Source organism: Tachyglossus aculeatus, chromosome 16 (genome assembly GCF_015852505.1).
Source record: "Tachyglossus aculeatus isolate mTacAcu1 chromosome 16, mTacAcu1.pri, whole genome shotgun sequence".
NCBI classification, from domain to species: domain Eukaryota; kingdom Metazoa; phylum Chordata; class Mammalia; order Monotremata; family Tachyglossidae; genus Tachyglossus; species Tachyglossus aculeatus.
The window spans coordinates 34,584,987-34,607,428 of record NC_052081.1 but is presented as its reverse complement, the minus strand read 5'-3'; the positions used below and the strand labels follow the sequence as shown (position 1 = coordinate 34,607,428).

General features: G+C 42.4%; 1 protein-coding gene across 1 annotated transcript in view; it reads left to right on the top strand.

Annotated features, from left to right (window-relative positions):
* The window catches only part of SORCS3 (sortilin related VPS10 domain containing receptor 3), a 404,518-nt gene that overhangs the window by 215,628 nt on the left and 166,448 nt on the right, over positions 1-22,442 (top strand). The window contains exon 4 of the mRNA XM_038758619.1: positions 5,493-5,651. Coding sequence (XP_038614547.1) covers positions 5,493-5,651 — 159 coding nt within the window. The remainder of the gene's footprint in view (positions 1-5,492; positions 5,652-22,442) is intronic.

Sequence of the window (22,442 nt, the reverse complement as noted above, 5' to 3'; positions counted from 1 at the left end):
TTCCAATTCATCCCTAGCTTGGTGTCATTGGCTGGATGGCTGGCTGCAGACAGGGATCCACCCGAAGTGTTTTAGGTAAATCATTTCACGGACATTTTCAAGGACTTTTTCTGGCCATGTGCCAAGGGATTAAAAAAGGAAAAAGAGGGGGAAAAAAGAAGGTTTTTAAAAAAATCTCAAATTGGAAAAAAATAAAAAAGGAAGGTGAAATGTAATTTCCTCTTTAATAAAGGCTGTCATTCAATCTAATATTATAGAAATGATTAGATCTTAAAAACCTATAAATTATATTTGACAACTCTCTGGTGCTCCTTTGCAATTCCTTGTGGCAATTATAAATGGCAACAGTGGCTCTGGCAGAGAGGTGCCTTCTGACTGGAGTTTGTTTATTGGTTCTTAATGAAAAGCGATTAATCTAAATCACTACTGGGGCGGATCCTTTGCTGGGTCCCCATAATCAGAAGTGGCATTTTTACCTTTTGACAAATGTGCTTCTATTCCCCTAACCTCCCCCAAAATAAAAGTTTTTATTTTGGAGAAGAAAAGCAAGCTCAGGGGGGAATAATCCCCTTCAGCCCTCCCCACCTCTCCCTCTCTTCCCAACATCCTTCCTCCACCATTCAAAGTTTGAACAGTCCTCATTATATTGTTATCCAAGAGGCCCTCGCCATGGTTTATTACTGTTATCGAAGCTGTCTCCAAACAGCGTGTTTGGGGCCAAGCCTGCATGGCATGTTGGATCATTACTGAGAAGATCCTGCCTGACTAAATTGCTACCAACCCACATTGTTCCCCTCTGCCTTGTTTTGAGAGAGTGAAACATAAAACAAAAAACTATTCGGCCAAAGCGATCGTAGGGGAAGGAGGGAGAAGGAGAAAGGAGGTAGAGTTGCGATTGTGTTCTTCCTTCATTTCTTCACTTTAACCAAAGTGCCACTATCAGAGCATGTTCGACAAAAAATTCTCAACAATTTCCCTGCTTGTTCCCAAGGTGGTATTTCTTTAGCGCTTTGAAAAGTAAACCTCTGCCTTGTTTCCTTCGAGTTTTGGTTCCACTGGTGACTTTTCGTTCAGTGTGGCATATTGGGGTAGGAGGTGGGGTGCCAAGGACAAATAGTTGTCTGGAAGCAAGTTGCTTCAAACATCTTCTATCATTACACAAACCTAGCACTGTTCATTTACCTAAAACTCTGGACTTTCTCATCTCCTACCTGTCATCCATTAAAAAACAACAACAAAAGGTTCTGTTCTTTTCTTCCTCACTAGTGGTTCTTGGTTGGGGGAAAAAAAAGGTAGTCTTTAACGCTCCTCCCGCCACCCACCGCGGCCAGGAGTGGTGGAAGAAAATGACCTTTTCTCAATCTAAAACATTAAAGTTGCTTGTAATTGCACTCAATAGATACCACTGATCGATTAATAATTCAAACTATAGATAATTAGATTGAGTCTCTTGTGGTTCCAAATGTTGACTATTTTGTATTAACCCCAAGCACATAGTGCAATGCGTGGCAGAGAATATAATTGCACAATGAATGTCATTAATAATAACAACTATGGTATTTGTTAAGCGCCTACTATATGCAAGACACTCTACTAAGTGCTGGGGTGAAGACAAGCAAATCGGGTTGGGCACTTCCCTGTCCCATGTGGGGCTCACAGTTTCAATCCCCATTTTACAGATGAGGCAACTGAGGCAGAGAGAAGTAAAGTTATATCCAGAAATGTTAGTCCAGAAGGATCCCAGTTCGTAGTACAATCCTGAATGCTCATAAAGTAGCCATTTGAGTCTAGTTGGCTGGTTTGTTGAGGGCAGAGTTGCCATTGCCTGCCTGCTTTCTACCAATCTGGGATCTTTTCTAGGTGGCCACATATTTGTAATACGTAAGCTCCCCTCTAGACTGTAAACTCATTGTGGGAAGGGAATGTGTCTCTTATATTGTTTTATTGTACTCTTCCACCCAGTAAGTGCTTAATGAATACAACTGACTGGCTGACAATATTGAATTCCTCCCTCATTTCATGCATCTGCCTGCGGTCTGGGTCCTTACTATCAGGCATTTCTAACTTTTGAAGAAGTCATCTGAAGAATCCTTTCATGTCTGAATCTTATCCTTTAACAGGAGGATAATTGTCAGTGGAGGAATAGACTCCAGTGACCAGATGGCCATAGAAGTAGAATAATGCCATCAGGATTCTTGGCTAGTCAGAGCTATAGGTGAAAAACCATTGTGTTTAAACAAGATTTGGAGGATGAGTGGGTATCCTTTGCTTTTCACAGTAGGTAAATTTTGGTATTCATTCTTGAGATTCCTGGATAATCTGGCTGTCATGTCAACAACAGCTCGACAGCAGAGTGGTTTGGAAAAAAATCTATAAAAACCTGAGCACACATCACTTCCTGGTTAATCACTGTCACAGTCCAACCCTCTAACAGTAACATTGATGTTTATGCATGGTTAGCCTTAATAAAACTAGTTGGGCTTTTGGAGAATCAGTAGGTTGGGCCTGTTTCCTTGTTTATGCCTCCCGATTGGCTGGGAGGAGGACACATTATTGGCCATAAAATGGGAATGCATCTCTAAATTGGAGTTAGTGAAAATTGGAGTTAGTGACCATGTGTAAAACTTGAAATTGGCAAGGTGATAGCTATAAAAAGAACCCCTGAATACCATAGGGAAGTAGTAAATTTAAACTTCCCCCTAAAGAACGATTTGTGTTCAGATGGGACTCAGTCATGGAAATTAGGTATAATTCTGGAGCAAAGGCAGCTTTGGAAGAAAATTCCAAAGAACAAGTATGTGGTAATAATATCAGGCAAATTGTCTGACCTTTGGAACTGAGAAAGGCTGTTGCAAAATCTTTATGGAGTGGATATATGTCCCATAAGCACAGGATACAGGAAATACGCCTCTGTCACCTGAAGGGTCAGTCAATCAATGGCATTCATTGAGTGCTTAGTGCGAAGAGCACTGTACTGAGTGCTTGGGGGAGTACAATGTAACAGAGTTGGTAGACAAGTCCCCTCCCCACAACAAGCTTACAGTAGAGGCCAAGCTATATTATAAAATCATGGATTTTAAAACCTATATGATAAGGGTGTTTTGGGTAGCATTTCTTCAGTGTTGGAGGAATTGTCCTCTCTGTGAACTCTCACTTGGACTGTGGGCACGGCCCTGATAGAGGATGATGGAAAGGAAATGGAAAAAGTAGAAATGACCCTGACAAGCAACTGATAGACTTGTGGGCAGGGGTTAGTGATTAGATATCCTTAATGGCCTAAAGACTAAAGTGGAAACCAGGAGTTCAGTGCTTGCTGACTGGCCCTGAATGCAAGTGGTGATAAAATAGAAATCTCTATCTTAAAATTCAATTGTGGGAAACATTAATTGTAGTGTAAAGAGCACTGGAAGGTCGGGCTTGCATTGCACAAAATGAAGTCCAGAGTTGTCAGTTTTCCAGTGTATTTATTCCATGTAGGCAGCTAATTGGATTTTTTTTTGTTCAGAAACAACTAGTTGGGCTAAGCTATTTGGAGCAAATTGATTGAAACAGCACTTCTTTCCTTATGTACTGTACCAGTCTATTTATTCCGTCTGCCAAAAGACAACCTCATTGTCCATACCATTATCCCTGTGAAATTTTATAGATTGGGGGAACACATACAAAGGGTAGGGAATTGTAGCAAATGCTCATCGTAAGGTAGCATAGGATCCAGGTTTCCTGACAGTGTGGATTGGGAAGTACTAGGAATTAGAGATTGAGTCTGTCTGCACAAACAGTTATCTGGATGTTGAGGCCAGAAATATACCATAACCCCTGCCAAAGTTGGGAACTGTCATTTGAAAATACCTGCTGGATCTGGCAAATCTGTTTAGATTGGTATATAGATATTGGGTTGTATAATTCCCATTTCTCAGAATGTTCATAGGGAAGGAAGCAATGCTAAGGCTTCATCCATGAATCTCTTATACATCTCTTTTTGGAGGGAATAACTTTTATCAAGTATGCTGTAACTGATGGTTTGTAAAATAAGCCAATTTATGATATTGGTTTTATCTTCTAATTAAAACCAGAGGCTTGAAGGTATTTTTATATCTACATAAAATAAGCAGTTTCATTTCTCTGTACCTGGGGAAAAATGGTGCTATTAACTTCTCTGTGTACAATTAGTGGTGAATATGACACAGGGCAGTAGCATTAACACATTCTTCCTCTTATTATTTTTCAGTTGTTGGTAACAAGCATTAAACTCAAAATCTGCAGATGACCCCAGAAATGACACTCCTGCAGTGTCTTAAGAAGTCAAAAAGGCGACATAATTCGTTGAAATCCATTAGCTAGTGTTATCATGAAATTGCAGATGTTTGCAGTCTTCTTTCAGTGCTCTTGTATTTTGAAGTGAAACATGACTTCTAGAATTCATTGTGACATTGGTATAAGGCAGCAAACAGTATCGATAGCCCTTTGCCTCGAGTGGACCTATTTTCCGGGATAAAGAATGCGGGCTGAGTTGATGTTCCCATGTGTGTATGCAGGTTTTGCTTTCAGAGCTGAGCCAGTACAGGAGAAAACACATTATTGGGTACTGCCAATTGTTTTTCCCTTCATGTCCAAGGTTGCTTTAAGATGGATTTTCAAACTAGAATGGTCAGGGATGAATTCCAACATGGTTATAGAGGTTGGAAGTTTGGAGGTTATAAGCACCTTGGATGGCTGTGACTTTTGTTAGCCTAGAGTGTAGCATAGTATTTTGAACACAATAGGTGCTCAGTAAATGCTGTCAATGATGACATCTGCCTGACCATTAATGGTGATACACAACGACAAATCAACATTTCCGCCCACAAGGTCACCCCCTCATCATTCTACTCTTTTCCTAGCCCCTGACCATTCCTCTACCTCATCTCCCACTGCTACAATTTGATTCTTTAATTTCATGACACCCTCACAGATAGCTTCTTCACTGCTGGATGTGGGGAAATTAGGAAAGGTTTTTTCACAGTTTGTTGCTTTTCAATAGCAAAGAAATCCAACTGAAGGCAAGGTGCTTTGATACCTCCTTTCTAGAGGTGGACAGACCTGTATGAGGAAAGAAAGGTCTTAGAGATAAGAAAGAAGGGATTCAAGAATATGTATCCCTTAATTTAAAAATTGGTGATGAAGATTAATGAAAATAAAAGGAAGGGGTGATTGCTACAAGCCTGGGGGCTTGTCAGAGTTTTAGATGATTAAAAAAACATTTTGTAGCTCTTTCAGAGAGAAAACCCCCCTTTGGCAGTCTGTCCTCATCCTGCAATGTTTTAGCTCTCTGCATCCCCGAGGAAGAGATAAAGAAAAAATAACCCCCATCTTTCATGAAGAGGAACCTTTTATAGCTCTGTAGACTGCAGTTCACAAATCGAGATGACTTCATATTTGAATTTCACATACTTAATGCCTCCCTTCTAACTCTTCTTTTCTCATTTCTTCTCTCCCAATTCTCTGTTTTTCAGATCATGCTTCTCAGCGACCCAGAGATTGAGAGTAGCATTCTCATCAGCTCTGATGAAGGGGCCACCTATCAAAAGTACCGGCTTAACTTCATCATCCAGAGTCTACTCTTCCATCCCAAGCAGGAAGATTGGATCCTAGCTTACAGCCTGGACCAAAAGGTGAGGAAATGAGCATCTGCTTCACATCCTTAAGTATTTATCTGCCTCCATACTTAGAGAGAGACTATCTGAAGTCCTTAGATCGTTAGTTTGAAACCCAGAAGAATTCTAAAAGTGACATTTGTGGGAGCTCCCCTCTTTGCCCGAACTCATGACCCATTTTGGAGGAACCTGGTTTGCTTTTGCTTTCTCCCTTTCACACATCAATTAGTTGTGTGCTGTCAGAAGATGGGATGGTGTTAGAGGCGGTTTCACATCCAGGTTCTTGGGTTTGGAAGCAAAAGCACAAACTCAAACCAGTGTCTATTAGGTTTCTTTGATTCACCAATAACAAATTATTGAGTGTTTGGAGATATGATTATTCTCCACTGGGCAGCTTTGATCCAGTTTCCCACAGGACAGTGGGGTGGAGATAATTTCTGACCCTCTCTTTTGTGATCTTTGTGCTTCAATATTGCAATGGCTTTTTTCCTGTAATTTCTCTTATTCAGCCGACTCAGCCTACTGCTCCTCCAATAGGTTTGAATATGTGTCAGAATATTCAGTCTCAGCCACTTTAAACAATAGCTTCCACATAACCTTTCCATGTCTTATTATCAGAAGAGTTTGGTGGGTACCAGGTACTTATTGCTATTCTCCTGAGGGTGTCTGAGTGACATTTACAGACCAAAAACCATTGTAAATACAGTTCTTTCTTGGTACCAAGTGGACAGTGTATGAGAGACTTAGTCAAATGTCAAATAGATTTTGAGCTTAGGTGATAAGTGCCAAAAGGAATTTGAAAGAAAAAAATATATACTTTAGATGTGATTATACGTCTAGATGCCAATGAATCTAAAACTTCTAATTGTACTGGTATTTCCTTAAGAGCATCCTGAATAGCAGAGACTGGTGATAAATTGATAAGTCTTCTAGACTGTGAGCCCACTGTTGGGTAGGGACCGTCTCTATATATTGCCAACTTGTACTTCCCAAGCGCTTAGTACAGTGCTCTGCACACAGTAAGCGCTCAATAAATACGATTTGATTGATTGATAAGCTATGGGCAGCATGTCATGGCTGTATCTTTTGAATAGGTACTGCTTTCTTCTTAGAGTTCACAAACAGTATCCAAACTATAGCTCATGTAAGTGTAAATGTGATGTATTCCCCAAAATCTTGGTCTTTTATTTTTCTTCTTAGAAATATGTGGATATAAGGGAGTGGGCAGAGATGGATTTTCCTAATCTAGCTTCCAATCTCCGGAAAAGGTTTATTCCTTGGGCGCTCCTGCTTCTTGACAACTTTGCATAAAATGACTGTGTGCCTGAGCATTGTTTGTGGCCCATAAAATTTCTACCCGATCCCTCTCTTAAATAAATGGCCATGGAGGTGGATAATGACATGGGAAGGAGAGGTGGATAATTTATTTGGGGGAAGAGGATTTTCTTTTCTTGAGTTGGAATCTATAGGAAAAAGAACAGCACTATAATGCTGCAGATCAAAATGCAAGAGTGGTCTTGACAGTAGATACCTGAATGTGTTGTTCTCAAGCTAGACATCTTAATGTGCATAAATGGAGATGGCTTTTTGCTTCAAGGGAAATGAAAGCTGCCAGTTTTTAAGTATCAGAGGGAAAGATTGTTTATGCAGACAGGTCTATTGATATTTCCATAAAATTCTGTTGCTAAAACACACTGCCAATATTTTCAAAATTCACATGACTACCTTGTAATGATTGGTTTATGAAAAAAATCATAATTGGTGGAACTCTCAAAATACTTATACCAAAACTGAAAGCGATATTCCAGATTTTGTGGATCATGAAATATCTTGATTTAAAGCACAAGAAATAGAGTATAAAGAATAAAAAGGGTAAAGAATGCTCTTTAAATAGCTTATCAAGCCATGTGTGGGTGCACACAATGTGGAAGAAAGTGTAGTAATAATAGTATTTAAGTGCATACTGTGTAGAACAATGTACTAAGTGCTGGGAAGCAATATACAGTAGAAATTAGACATGAACCCTGTCCCTCAAGGAGCTCACAACCTATGAAATATGTCTCGTGTTGTTCTTTTCAGTCACACCTCCTTGCATGTGGAGGTTCTCACTGTCAGCAGGGTGATCTTTAAAAACAACAGACAGCTTGTGTTTTCTCTCTCTGAATTACTAGTATTATTTATTATTTTTAAGTGCTCATTGTGTAGTCTAAGAGCTGGGGTAGATAAAAGTTAACCAGGCCAGACATAATCCCTGTCTCACAGGGGGCTCACAGTCTAAGTTGGTGGGAGACCAGGCATTGACTCCTTGTTTTACAGATGAAGAAACTGAGGCACAGAGAAGTTGAGTGACTTGCCCAAAGTCACACAGAAGTCAACTGGCAGAGCTGGGATTAGAACTCAAGTCCTGTGACTCACAGGCCTATGGTCTTTCCATTAGACCACACTGCCCCTCTGCATATATTATTATCTATCTTTCAATTTACTACATATATATTACATTTTACATATGCCAAATGCACACATATGATTCCTTGCCTATTATATCAATTTTCATTTTTTATGAATGGCATATTTGTCCTTTTATTTCTCCTGTCTTTGCCCATTAGAAGATGAAACCACTGAGGGCAGAGATCACAACTCGGACTTATTTAGAATGTTTCACTACGTGCATATTACAATGCACTGCTCAGAGTTAGGTGCTCAGTAATTCAATCAATGACATTTATTGAGCACCTACTTTGTGCAGAGCACTGAACTAATTGTTTTGCAGGCTACAATTCAGTGGAGTTGCCCAATGCCATTCACACTGATCCTACTTTCCAAGGGACCGGCCTAGCCCCAGATATACAGGCACTGCACTGCTGAAGTGTGGAGATGATTCTTTCCTCTTCAGAAGGAGAGACTCCTGGGTGAAGGGAGCATTACTTCAGAGTTCTGAATCCACCTGTTACCACTGAGGGGGAGGCTTGCTGAAGTAGAGGGAGCTGGCTCAATTCACATAAGATCACCACCCCAGTCTAAACTATGAAAATTGGGAAAGCACCTGAATCTGTGACATTCCTTCAGTAATCTATTAGTAAGAAGAGAACTTACTGCTTAGTGATCTGTACAGACTTCCCCTCAACGTATGAAACACCGAGTGCCATCCTAACCATTATCTTCAAGATGGGAGGTGAGTGAGCTCACGGGAAGCTATGGGTTTAGCTCACTGCTCTGGCAAAACCATAGCCAGAGTCCACTGCAACAGATTGCAGAAAAATATTAACTGCATACGACCCAGATCACAGTGTGTCTTCATATTGGAAAAGAGCCCAGTGGGCATTGTCTTTGCAATGCAGTGGATTTAACAGAAGTGCAAGCTACGTTACCATATGAACATCTGATAAAGATAAAGTCCTGGTAAATATTAGACCAGCTTTGCTGGCCTGTGAAGTTCTCCAAGATCCCAAGAAAACTCCAGAGTCGGTTGAGCCACAGTTAGTGATGCTCTATATGATAGTTTTTCCATCACCACGACCAACGAGGCCAAGTTGGGCTGGCTTTTAGCCTCCAAGCAGTCCATGTCTGGTCTCCAGGATTTGAGGCCGAGTCTCGCTAGCTCAGTGGATGGATACTTTCTCTAGTTGAGAATTACGGGAGGGTCTCAGTCCTGAGGCATCAGAACACTGCATGAGGGAATTGGTTAAGATCAAAGTAGTTGGTGCTGTACCATGTGCGTTCTTGACCTGTCTAGTGGGATTCTCATTTGGGCATGGTACGCACCAAGGAAGCAGCATGGCCTAGTGGATAGGGCATAGGCTTGAGAGTCAGAAGGATCTGGGTTCTAATCCTGGCTCTGCCACTTATCTGCTGGGTGACCTTGGGCAAGTCAGTTCACTTCTCTGTGCCTCAGTTAACTCATCTGTGAAATGGGAATTAAGACTGTGAGCCCCATATGGAAGAGGGACTGTGTCCAACTCAATTACCTACAATTATTATTATTATATCTACCCCAGTGCTTAGAACAGTACCTGGCACATAGTAATAATAATAATGATGGTATTTGTTAAGCACTTACTATATGCAGAGCACTGTTCTAAGCGCTGGGGGGGATACAAGGTGATCAGGTTGTCCCACGTGGGGCTCACAGTCTTAATCCCCATTATACAGATGAGGGAACCAAGGTACAGAAAAGTTAAAAGTGACTTGCCCAGAGTCACACAGCTGACAAGTGGCGGAGCTGGGATTTGAACCCATGACCTCTGACTCCCAAGCCCATGCTCTTTCCACTGAGCCACTCTGCTTCTTACCAAATACCACAGTTATGATGATGATGATGGGCAGGGGGGATAGTGCATTTCACTGTGCATGCAATAGACCCAGTACAACAGATGTAACCCCAGTATAGTGCCAGTTTGTTGCTGCTCCATAACTCAGTAGCCAGTTGCCTTGGTAGCTTCCAAAGTCTTCTCCACCCACATTAGCCAGCTGTTTTTCAAGATTACCCTTGGGTCTGCCCACCCAGAGGAATGCCGTAGGTGGTTTTTCGTTCAGAACCCTTCATTTGTTTCATTCAGAACAGGCATTGTGCTAGTTGAGGAGCTGGGACTAAAGGCCAGGTGTCCTGACTGTGAGTGGTGCTCTTTCCACTGGGCTAACAAAATAGTTCTTAATAAGGGTTAATTGTCTACTACCATCATTCATTCATTCAATCATATTTATTGAGTGCTTACTGTGTGCAGGGCACTATACTAAGCGCTTGGAAACTACAGTTCGGTAATAGAGATAATCCCTACCCAACAACAGGCTCGCAGTCTAGAAGGGTATTTATTGAGCGCTTACTGTGTGCGGAGCACTGTACTAAGCGCTTGGAAAGTACAATTCGGCAACAGATGGAGACAGTCCCTACCCAAAAATGGGCTCACAGTTTAGAAGCGGGGAGACAGACAACCAAACAGAACAAGTAGGTAGTGTGACCCCCACCTGCCGGCTCCTCCTCTGGTTGGGGTCCCGGGGCTGAGGGGTGGGGAAGGGGCTGTCCTTCCGGCCTCCCCTGCAAACTTTCCGGGGTTCCCCCGGGGAGCGGCATCGAGGAGGGGCTCGGCTGTTTCCCCGCCCCACAGTTGGCCACTGGCCAGGCCCAACTGAGCGGGGCCTGGCCTGCAGCAGCCGGGGCAGCCGAGCCGAGTCGAGCCACGCTGAGCTGAATCCAACTGAACCGAGCCATGTTGGGTCTCCCACCTTGTGTCTCCCAGGTTCCCTGGCCCAAAGATAAGTAATTCCAACAAATTCATCCTCGTTCCCTGGTCTAAAGTCTCATCTCTGTTACCCTCTTCCCCTGCTTTCCGCCTCTCAGCCTATTCTGGCCTTGACCTTCCCTCTCAGGGACTGCCAAACACACTGCTTTTGGTGTCTTATTTTCCTCCATCTCTTTTTCCTCATCTTCATCCTCCTTTTCCTCCTCTTGCTTCTCCTTTTCCTTCTCCTCCTCCTCTTCCTTCTCTTCCTTCTCCTCCTCCTCCTCCTCCTCTTCCTTCTCCTCTTCCTCCTCCTCCTCCTCCTCCTCTTCCTCTTTCTTACACCATACAACTCAATGTTAAAAACAATGTATCATACTGCGGTCATGGTAAAGTCAATATTTGGTCCAGATTCTCCTGGTGAGGAAGCTTCTTCCTGAATTGTGGGCATTTGGGAGGAAGCTCTAAGTGTTTCAGGTGGCTAAGATAGTACATCAGAGAAGGCTGCCTAAATTGGGATACATTTTATGCAGATCGTTCCCTTACCAAACTTCTAGAACCCAATTTGAGGCACATGTAAATGTTGCTACAGGTATTTCAAAATTGTGAAAAAACTTGTTTTCCTGGGAGTTTTGAGGGCCAAAATAATCTAGAAATCACATTGGAAGGCATCTTCTTGAAATACTTCAAAGTCACTTGTGTAGCCCTTCAGTGGCTAGATGATCATTCAGTGGGCAAGTTCTTGTTCTGATCCTGTGGATCGTGTAGAGTTCACAAATCTGTTATTTATGCAAATGACTTGTGATAGCTTTTTTGATAATCCATGGGGTGCCTGGATATATTCATCTAAACCAAGTGGCATTTTGTGAAAGAGGAAAAATAAGGAGAAAATAGCTATTTTTCCACATGAGTGGCCAGATTGAAAAACTCCACATTATCGTCCATCTTCTTTCTTGGCAAATGAAACTTTAAAAAATATGGCAGAAATGGGAATGTAGAGAGTGAAAAACTCCATGACATGTCTGACTGCATTTTTCGCTACTCAGCTACTTTATATCAAAGCTGGAATGTGAGTCGTTCTCTCTTAATGTACATTTCCCGGAGTTCCTTATTGGCCCAGATTTAAGTGGCTGTTGTAGAAACTCATGGCCACATACTAATGAAGAGATACCATTAGAAACCTGGAATTGGAAGCAAAAGAGAAGTTTAAATCTATCCTTTTGGCACTTTACGTGCAAATGAGATTCCAAATTCTTTGTAATTCTTGTTTTAGGCCTTTAGATGAGAAACCATAATTGTACCTGTAGCTGATCGGATTAATGTCTGATGATACCTTGCCGTACTTGCTATTGTCAGCTTCAGGATTAGTTACTACTGACTTTGGATAAATCAATTGGGGATTAACTTGGTGTTGCCTCAGTTTGGAAGTTTAGTCTGAGAGTAAGGGGAAGTACTAGGGCACCTCTGCTTTCTATTAAAAATAAGATTCTACTAGATATTCAGAATGAGGCAGAGACCTAAATTGGTCCTAACAGAAATAAACGCTCACCCTGCCTGCCTAGAAAGAACCACTATCACCAGGCACAAACAACTCCCTAACTGGGGCGGTTTTCACACAGTGGCAACCATTTCCAATGCTTCTGTCAATCTGATCCTAATGGGAGTCATCATGATGGTGAAAATAAAAACTGAAATAACACTTTGCTTATCTCGAGTGATTCCACTATATCCCTGTGGGAAACAGATATTATCTTGGATTTGGGCAGTTCCTTTCTTCCAAGGAGCACCAAGTGTTTTCACAAATCATTTTGACTAACTACATCCCTATAAAGGATCCACAGGATGGGCTATATTATTCCCCTCCTTTAAAAATTGGGAAACTGAGGCTGAAGCACCTGAACAATTTAGCCAGAGCTGCATAACTCCTCCTTTGAATGCCTCTTATAAGAGAGTTTCATCCCCATAGTCAGGGTGAGAAAAATGAAGCCCAGAGAGGTTAAGTAACTTGCCTGAGGCCATACAGTAAGGGGAACATAGGACCCGGGATTTAGGATTCCTGACCTTTAGGCCTTAGAGTTGTCCTGTAGATTGCAGTACCCCACACACCTAAAAACAATTTAGGATGAATGTTATCATAAGGACAATATGAAGTGACATTTTTCTCTAAGTGTTCAAGAACTGAAAGAACGAGTTTGCAGTGCAGAAGGATAAACAGCTTATAACATTATAAAATATACTTATTTGAAAAATATCAGTTTTCATTTCCTACCTGTATCTACAATTCCATCCAGGGGTGCAACTAAAACAGCACTGGATCAGCCCATAGTATTGAGAGTTTACCAGAGGCAGATCTTGGTACTAAGCACTTGGGAGAGTACAACAAAAACAAAAGTAATGATCCTCATTCTAAGCCTTTAAATCCTGGGAGCAGCTGGTAACATTTTAGGGGTAGGCAGCTTCTCTGCACGGAAGCTTTGAAACTTGGGAGGTTCATTTAATACTTCTCTGATTCCATGTCTAATTTCCTAATGAGAACCTGAAGTCTAATAGTTCAGGGGATGATTCATTTTAAAGCCTTTGTCCATGCTTATCTCAGTATGATTGTATCTCCTGAGAGTAAGGGGAAGTACTAGGGCACCTCTGCTTTCTATTAAAAATAAGATTCTACTGGATATTCAGAATGAGGCAGATAGCTAAATTGGTCCTAACAGAAATAAACACTTGTCAAGCAAAAACTTGCCCGGGACAGCTCCTGATTGTTGAGGAATAGTAACAATGATAATAATAATAATAATGATGGTATTTAAGTGCTCACCATGTGCTAGGCACCGTACTGAGGGCTGGGATGGTTACAAGCAAATAGGGTTGGACACAGTCTTTTTCCCACATGGTGCTCACAGTCTAATCCCCATTTTACAGATGAGGTAACCGAGGCACAGAGAAATGAAGTGACTTGCCCAAGGTCACACACCAGACAAGTTGAGGAGCCGCGATTAGAACACAGGTTCCTCTGATACCCAGACCCATGCTCTATCCATTAGGCCACGTGGCCAGCACCATTCCACAATTAGTGGGGACTGGCTATGAGAAGGTGCTCTCTGCAGGGCTGTGCACACCTCTATCTATCTATTCCAGCATTTAATCAATAATATCGATTGAGCAATTACTGTATGGAGAGCACCCTAGAGTCCTTCTCTTGGGAGGGAGGGAGAGAATGGACAGATTGACAGTTTAGAACTTGTTTGCCTTAAAGTTGCAGCAAGATGATGACCAGCTGGTTTTGTTCAGAGGGTCCTGCCCAGCTGACCTTCAAGGCTAAGTTTGTGGGGACGTGACCATGATAGGACCCTCTGTTTTAGGATTGATTTTGAGGCAGCGGGGCACACTGCTGGGCATTTCAACTTGAAGTTTGGTGAAGAAAGCAACACCCAGCAGGTCCTTTGTGCTGCCTATTCTTAATCCCACTCCCCCTCCAGTTGGGAGGCTGATTTTTCCATCCAATTTGTAGTTGTAGTAGGGCCAAGGGAAGTTGGCACAGGGTTCAAAGGTATCGCCATTTCAGTAGTCTAACGTCAATAGCATATTGAAGCAGCATGGCCTAGTGGAAAGAGCACAGGTCTGTGAGTCAGGGGACTTGGGTTCTTATTCCAACTTGGCCACTTGTCTGCTGTGAGATCTTGGATAAGTCACTGAACATCTGTGCCTTAGTTTCCTCATCTGTAAAATGGGGATGAACTATCTGTTCCTCCTAGACTGGGAGCCTCACCTGGGATAAGGACTACGTCTAACCTAATCATCTTATTTCTAACCCAGCACTTAGTTCAGTGTTTGGCACATACTGAGCCTTAAATACCACAATTTTTTTAACATTAAGGATAAGTTTGCCTTCAACAGAGCCCACCAATCGTCATGGAGTAGTGGAACCCTAATCATTTTTCTTTCCTTCTGTTAGATGTTATTTGTTAAGCACTTAATATATAATAATGATGATGGTATTTAAGTGCTAAGTGCAAAGCACTCTTCTAAGCGCTGGGGGGATACAAGGTGACCAGGTTGTCCCACATGGGGTTCACAGTCTTAATCCCCATTTTACAGATGAGGTAACTGAGGCACAGAGAAGTTAAGTGACTTGCCCAAGGTCATACAGCTGATAAGTGGCAGAGATGGGATTAGAACCCATGACCTCTGACTCCCAAGCCCATGCTCTTTCCACTGAACCACACTGCTTCTCAGTACTGGGGTAGATAAATTATATTTGGGTTGGATGCTATCCCTGTTCTAGCTAGGGCTCACAGACATAATCCCTATTTTACAGATGAGGTAACTGAGGCATAGAGAAAGAAGTAGGACGTGGTGAAGGTGTGGTGATACAGAAGAGAAAGAAAGGAAAAATAGGCGAGGGAGAGGGGTGACTCTCAGAGCACCAGGGTGATAGTGGCCATAGCATGGTTTCCAATTGGATGACAGCAGGTCCAGCAGGAGCAGGGGCCTAGCTATCAGGCCTATCTGGGGCCATGCTGATTTCCCCACCACCCAGATACAAGCAATGACGGAGCAGGTGGCGGTGGCATTTCTGGCAGAAATTGTACTTCACGGAGCCATCTGGATAGCTCCCATTGCTGCTAGAAATGCATCCTTCCAGTTGGGTTACATGCTCCGGCTCTGGCCGAGGATGGGCCAGTTCAATCTTAAAAGCGGAAGGGTCTGGTAGTGGCAGAGGATGCTGCTGCCAAAAAGGAAGCGGATGTGGAGACAGGCCACCCTATCACCTCCTCCTCCTCCTCCTCCTCCTCCCTGGTGCTGTGCTACCAGCCTGGTAACTGTCGAGTTGTAGCCGTTTAACACTCCAGCTGAAATATGGGGTCCAGTGAGCCCTTTGGATGACAGTTGGAACCCCCAAAATGTGGACATCCTAACCAAAGTGGCCACTTTGTTCTGGGCTGGCATGAGTGATGTCTCCTGAGCCTGGAGCCTCATTTATGTGTCTTGCTAGTCTTGTGTTCTTTGGGGTTGGCTGAGTCGCTGGAGAATGCACTAGTATTTTGTGAGTGAGGCAGCTAGGGATTCTTTTCCACCCAGCTCTGGTGACCTGTGACTCTGTGCAGATTTGCTTCTGTATTCCCATCCTGGGAATGAGGTTCCAAACAGGGGCACAACAGAACTGTGAGAGCTACCTGGAGGGAACCAGTTGACCCTGGTGCTTCTGAATGAATCTCTAGGTTTTGCCTTAGGCTTATTAAGTTGTCAGGAGTTCAAGTCCTAATTATTGTAGCTGTTGCCTCTCTCTCCCTTCATCGTCATAGTGAATAAAATGAACTGGAAACAGGGTATCTTATTTTTTTGAAGTATTTTCATCAAATCTCCAAGCAAAAAGTAAGGACTCAGAAAAAATGTTCCAACCCACTCCAACTCCAGGGGTTTAGCCTCAGTTGAGTTTATTTGCAATAAGGTGAATTGCCAATGAGAGTCTCTGGTAATGTGAGCAAGAGATCAGAAAGGTGTGAATTAGCATTCTGACCTCGAGTTAGGGAATGAATCAAAAACTCTCAGGTAAGTAGACAGCAATCACCTGACTCTAGACCTTCCTCATATTTGTGCCACTGGGCAGCTGCCACATAAATTGCATTTCTTCACAGAGAATGGTGCATCTCACATTTTTTCAGGGTGGATGTGACCAGATTCTGGCAGTGGCAGAATGGAAAAATCAAGGCATTTTTATGTCATGTGCTTGGAAAACTGAAAATGTAGAACATAAAGTAGTGGGTTGGGATTAAAAGACTGACAGATGTAGATTAAACATTAAGAAAATCGTGGAGACCTCTAAGAGGATAGTCTTTAAACTCTTCTTAAGGCTGGGATTCTACAACACGTCTTAAAGTTCAACAGACAGGGTTGAGTGAATAATTTGGGTAATTTTCTGTAATCACAGGGAGCTTGTTGCCTGAGCAGGTAACCCCTTGTAACAGTTGTCCTTCATCAAGCTGCTCCTGCTAAATTCAAATCCAAATCAAGTAGGAGGAGCGTTTGGCTGTGTATGGGGGGTTGGGGGGGGGGGGGGGGGCGTGGAGGGAGAGAAGAGCCAATTAGTTTTTTAAAGAGCTATTTGAAATGGCATTAAGGTACAGGGTAAATGTAGGAAAAGAGTAAAAAAAATATGCAAAGGAATATGTAATGTGTCCTCGGACTTACCAAAATTTGGTGATGATGATAATGATGGTGTTTGTTAAGCACTTACTATGTGTCAGGTGCAGTTCTAAGTGCTGGGGTAGATACAAGATAATCGGGTTGGACAAGGTTCTGGTCCCACATGGGGCTCACATTCTTAATCCCCATTTTACAGATGAGGGAACCGAGGCACAGAGGAGTTAAGTGACTTGCCCAAGGTCAAACAGCAGATTCATGGTGGAGCCGGAATTAGAACCCCTTGACCTTCTTACTCCCAAGCCCATGCTCTATCCACTAGGCAATGCTGATGGCTTTCTAATTATATTGCCCAGGCTTTGGGGAAATCTATGAGCTAAAGCTAATGACAGAAATACAATTTTTGTGTCTTAGATGAGGCCAAAAAACCAAATGGTGGGAAAGTAACTTGTTTTCTGAAGGTGCAGGTTATACTTTTGGATTTCTTTACACCTTCCATTAGTTTGTTCTGAACGTCAACTTTAATGCAACATAACTGTTTATCATTTTAAATAGCTAATACCGGAATGCAAAGTTTTTCTGCAGATTTAGAGAGACAGCATCTTTAATATGGTAATAAGGAGAGGAGTTGAAATCGTTTCACTTCATTTGCAAATCATGAATATGTATTCCCCCTATAAATGAAAGAAAAGACTAAAACAGATATCGTGTTTGTTCAATTTGTTAAAGAGAAGACAATTTGTCAGGACTTTTAAAAAAAAACTTGAGCTATATGCAAATGCAGGGAAATCAGACCCCCATGTTAATTCTGTGGCATGATGAATATTTTTATAATCCTAATTAGTACCAGTCATTTAGTCTAGCAATTTCCCCCAATCTAGTCAATTTGAAATTAAAATAGATGCCTTGATTACAAAACTCATTAGCAAAGAAGCACCCTTCTCACTAACCAGTTCATTTAAAATGCACAAAATGAATGAAGTGTGAGCACTTGTGTTGTCAATTGCCATAAGTGAAGTGAGCCTTAATTGGAAGCATTGTGAAGTATTTGTATTGCTGCATGTTTCATTGCAGTATGATATATCATTCATTAAATGAAACAAAAGCAACTTTTAAATGGTCTAATTAAAGAGAGATGGTGCACTTGGTTATTTTATAAAGTCAAATGCCACATTTGTTGGCATTTGAAGAACTGAAAGGTATTAATGTCGGAAAGACTAAGTCTGACTCTGCATTCATCACTCTGATTATGTTGAGACTGGCAGTTATAATGGGAATCAAGAAAATTAAATTAGGGAGCACTGACTCCTTATTTAAAAGTGCCCATACCCATATTGTCCTCGGGAGTTTGGAAGGGAAAGGAAAGCATTGGACCCAGGAAAGAACAGATTGATTTGTGGCTCCAGGCTGAGCCACGGAGCTGACTAAGTTGCAGGAATGGAATGAAGAGGACGGGCACCAGCCTGTCACATTTAAAAATTGCTCCTCATTAAAGGGAAATCTCTAACCAATAGCCTCCCTTTCTTTTCCGTACCAACGCATTCAGTGCCTAAAATGATTGCACTGGAGTGCTGCAGTTACCATGGAAGAGGAAAAAAGGGAAGAGGATGAAGGGCCCTGATTTCATAGAAAGTAGCCCAGGGCTACGAGAGGATTCCCCAGGAGCTGGAAGAGGAAAATGAAATAATCTTTTCCGTTTAAATTCAAACTCTTTTTAGACCTCTATCCTTCTTGCTGAGGTCTAAACTCTTCACCACATCCCCTTTAACTCTCTACTAATTAAAATTATGGTATTTGCTAAGTGCTTACTATGTCCTTGGGCTGAACCTAGGGTCCTTGGCCCAAGGATCCCACGCACTTACTATGTGCTAAGCTCGTTGTGGGCAGGGAATGTGTCTTAATTGTTGTATTGTTCCCTACCCAGCTCTTAGTACAGTGATCTGCACACAGTAAACTCTCAATAAATATGATTGGATAAGCTAGGTTGCTGTTTTTAGCCATTTGTGTCTTTGGCAAGAACCAGAAGAGAGAAACTTGCCATGCCATCAATTGAGCAGTCATATTTATTGATCACTTACTGAGTGCAGAGCACTGTTCTAAACACTTGGAAGAATACAATACAGTTGGTAGACACTATCACTGCCCTCAAGGAGCATGCAGTAGTTCCTATAAGTGAATCGTAAACATAAAAGCCAAAAGGAAATGCCAAGTTTCTGAAATCTCAAATTGAGTTTTGCCTAATTTAACCCACCCCCCACAAAAATGACAATAACTCTTAAAAGACAAACTACCCATAAAGTCCATATCCTTAGCATAAGTGATGCTCCAGCAGGTCAGACTCATTGCGTCCATCCCAGCAAGTCATGTAGAGGTACAGGCTGCAATGGCTGGCATCCTTGAAAACTGTAAGCTTGCTTTTTCCTGCCTTGCTTTTGGCTCTGTCCTTATGTGTTGAAGAAGAACATCTTCCGATGGAAAAATCCAATTTGGCCTCCAATCTTCATGGAGCAACCTAGTGTCAACTCCCACCCGAACATTAGAGGCTTTCCACCCTGCCCAGATGAAAGCAATGGTTTCTGACTCATGGAGGCCTAACCCACCCCTAGACCTTCTTCCCTGACTAAGCCCTCTTTTCCTTTTCTTTCACTCCCTTCTGTGTCTCCCTCACTTGCTCCCTTTATTCAAACTGCCCGCTAAGCCCCACAGCACTTAATAATAATAATTATTATGGTATTTGTTGTGAGGCACTGTACTAAGTGCCAAGGCAGAAACAAGCAAATCAGGTTGGACACAGTCCCTGTCCTATGTGGGGCTCAATCTCGATCCCCATTTTACAGATGAGGTAACTGAGGCACCAAGAAGGGCAATGACTTGCCCAAGGTCACACAGCAAATAAGTGGTGGAGCTGGGATTAGAACCCATGACTTTCTGACTCCCAGGCCTGTGCTTTATAATAATAATAATGGCATTTATTAAGAGCCTACTATGTGCAAAGCACTGTTCTAAGTGCTGGGGAGGTTACAAGCTGATCATGTTGTCCCATGGGGGGCTCACAGTCTTAATCCCCATTTTACAGATGAGGGAACTGAGGCACAGAGAAGTTAAGTGACTTGCCCAAAGTCACACAGCTGACAAGTGGTGAAGCTGGGATTTGAACCCCTGACCTCTGACTCCAAAGCCCATGCTCTTTCCACTGAGCCATGCTGCTTCCCCTATATCCCCTAAATCCCCTTTATCCACGATGCCATGCACTTAAGTATATATCTGTAATTTATTTATATTGTCTGTCTCCCCTTCTGGATTGTAAGCTTGTTGTGGGCAGGGAATGTGTCTGTTGTATTATATTGTACTCTCCGAAGTGCTTAATACAGTGCTCTGCACACAGTTAGTGCTCAGTAAGTACAATTGACTGACCTCCTACCAGTCTCTCTTTCCTGTCCCTTTTCAATGTTCCCTCCAACTGATCCTTTTGGGTCTTGGGTGGGTGCTGTTAGGTGGGAATTCGGCACCCAGTGCTTTACTCTTGGAGTTTTATTGGCTAAGCTGGGTCCTTGTGATGAGAAATTTACTGGTTGATTAAGGTTTGTCCATATGTGATATTAACTATGAGGATATGTTTTTGGAGCCCCTGGGGATGGGAGAAGGGAGAAAGGCAGGTCAGGCTGGCAGTAAGTCACTGTGTTATTACTGGGGTTGTTTATCACCTTACCTGTCATTTTAACCGTTCAAGTGACCTTTCCCCCAACACACATTTTTGCTAACTCTCAAATAAGTGTCTTGATCAAAACAGCGGGCAGTATCTATGTCAATACATTATTGAAATCAGGCTCTCCAGAATGGAATCTTTTAATTTGAGTGGTGGTTAGGAAGCTACATTGCAGATTGCCATCCAAGAGCTTTTCACCAGCTGAATGAGTGTGTGGGGGGGAGAGATGGGATCAAAGTGTGTTCATTTTTCAAATAGATTTGAACTGATTAGGTTTACATTTTCTTGCCATTAAAATCAATAGAGGGAAGGAGTCTTTTCTGGACTCAGTACCCCAAAATGGAGGTTCTTGTGGCTGGGAGCCCAGAAGCATAATGCCTGAGAAAGTGAAATGCCTGAGAGAGCTGGGCAAGTTTACCTTCATGCTGGAAACCCAAATAGCCACCAAGTTATTTTCAAGGGTTTCTAAATATTGGTTGGCCCTGACTTAGCACACCGCAGTGGGCTATTAGGGGATGTCCAGCCTTGAGGAATATCCTTCAATGGTTAAAGCCAGTTTGGCTAGAGCTGTTGACTGCGGAGTGCTTTCTCCGCACCCACCAAAGTGAAACGAAATTGTAAGATGACAAAGTCCTTTTCAGGGAATCGTTAACAACAGTCATTGATTTGGTGTGCAGGATGACAAGACAAAAAGCTGGCTCTCAAGGGGTTTACTGGGGTTTAATGGGGGGGGGGGAAGACAAGTGAATATAAAACCAAAAGCATGAAATGGACTAAAATTGGTCTGAGCTTAAATAAAAACAATGAACACATATATAACTGAAATTATATCTACATTACATACATGCCCAGATTGATAGGTGAGTGCCAAGGTTGGCTTTGGGTATGTAAACAAGAAAGGTAGTTATTGAGACTCAGCTTTTGAAAGAGGGAAAAAGGTGGCTTGGTGGAATGCCCTCCAGATGGGGGAAATAGTCTGAGCATTAGGTCAGAGTTGAGAATATTTGGGGTAGGGGTTGGGAGGGTAGCTTGGGAGGAGCAAAGAGCAGAGGCTAGAGGCTGTGGCTGAGAGTTTTCAGAAGAGGGAAGTTAGGTATGAGGGAGCCAGATGATGGAGACACTTAAATCTGATATACCAGAGGCAAGAGGGAACAGGGAGGTTTTTCAGAAGGGAAGTAGTTGTGATCCAGTCAGCAGAAAAATGATTCAATCCCCTAAAATCTTAAATAAGCACAGCCCTCAATAACACTTGTTCATATCTTTATATTCCATTACTTCCTCTCATTTGTACTTTATTTTAGTGGCTTTCTTCCCTGCTGGACTCTAAACCCCTTGAGGGCAGGGGCCATGTACTTTGGGCAAGTCACTTAACTTCTCTGTGCCTCAATTCCCTCATCTGTAAAATGGGGATTAAGACTGTGAGCCCCATGTGGGACAACCTGATCACCTTGTATCCCCCCCCCCCGCCAGCGCTTAGAACAGTGCTTTCCACATAGTAAGCACTTAACAAATACCATCATTATTATTATTACCAATTCTGTTGTACTCTCCCAAGGACTCAGTTGAGATCTTGGCACACAGTAAATACCCAATAAATGTTATTGAGTAATTGATTGATTAAATGTGGGCTAGACTTGTTGTGGCCTAATGGGAAGGAGACTCTGCCATGCGTTTATCTGAAAGAGGGATTCCCCCTCCTGATTAGCCCTGTGAAAAATTCTACAGGGGCTCCAGGATGTCCCTAAT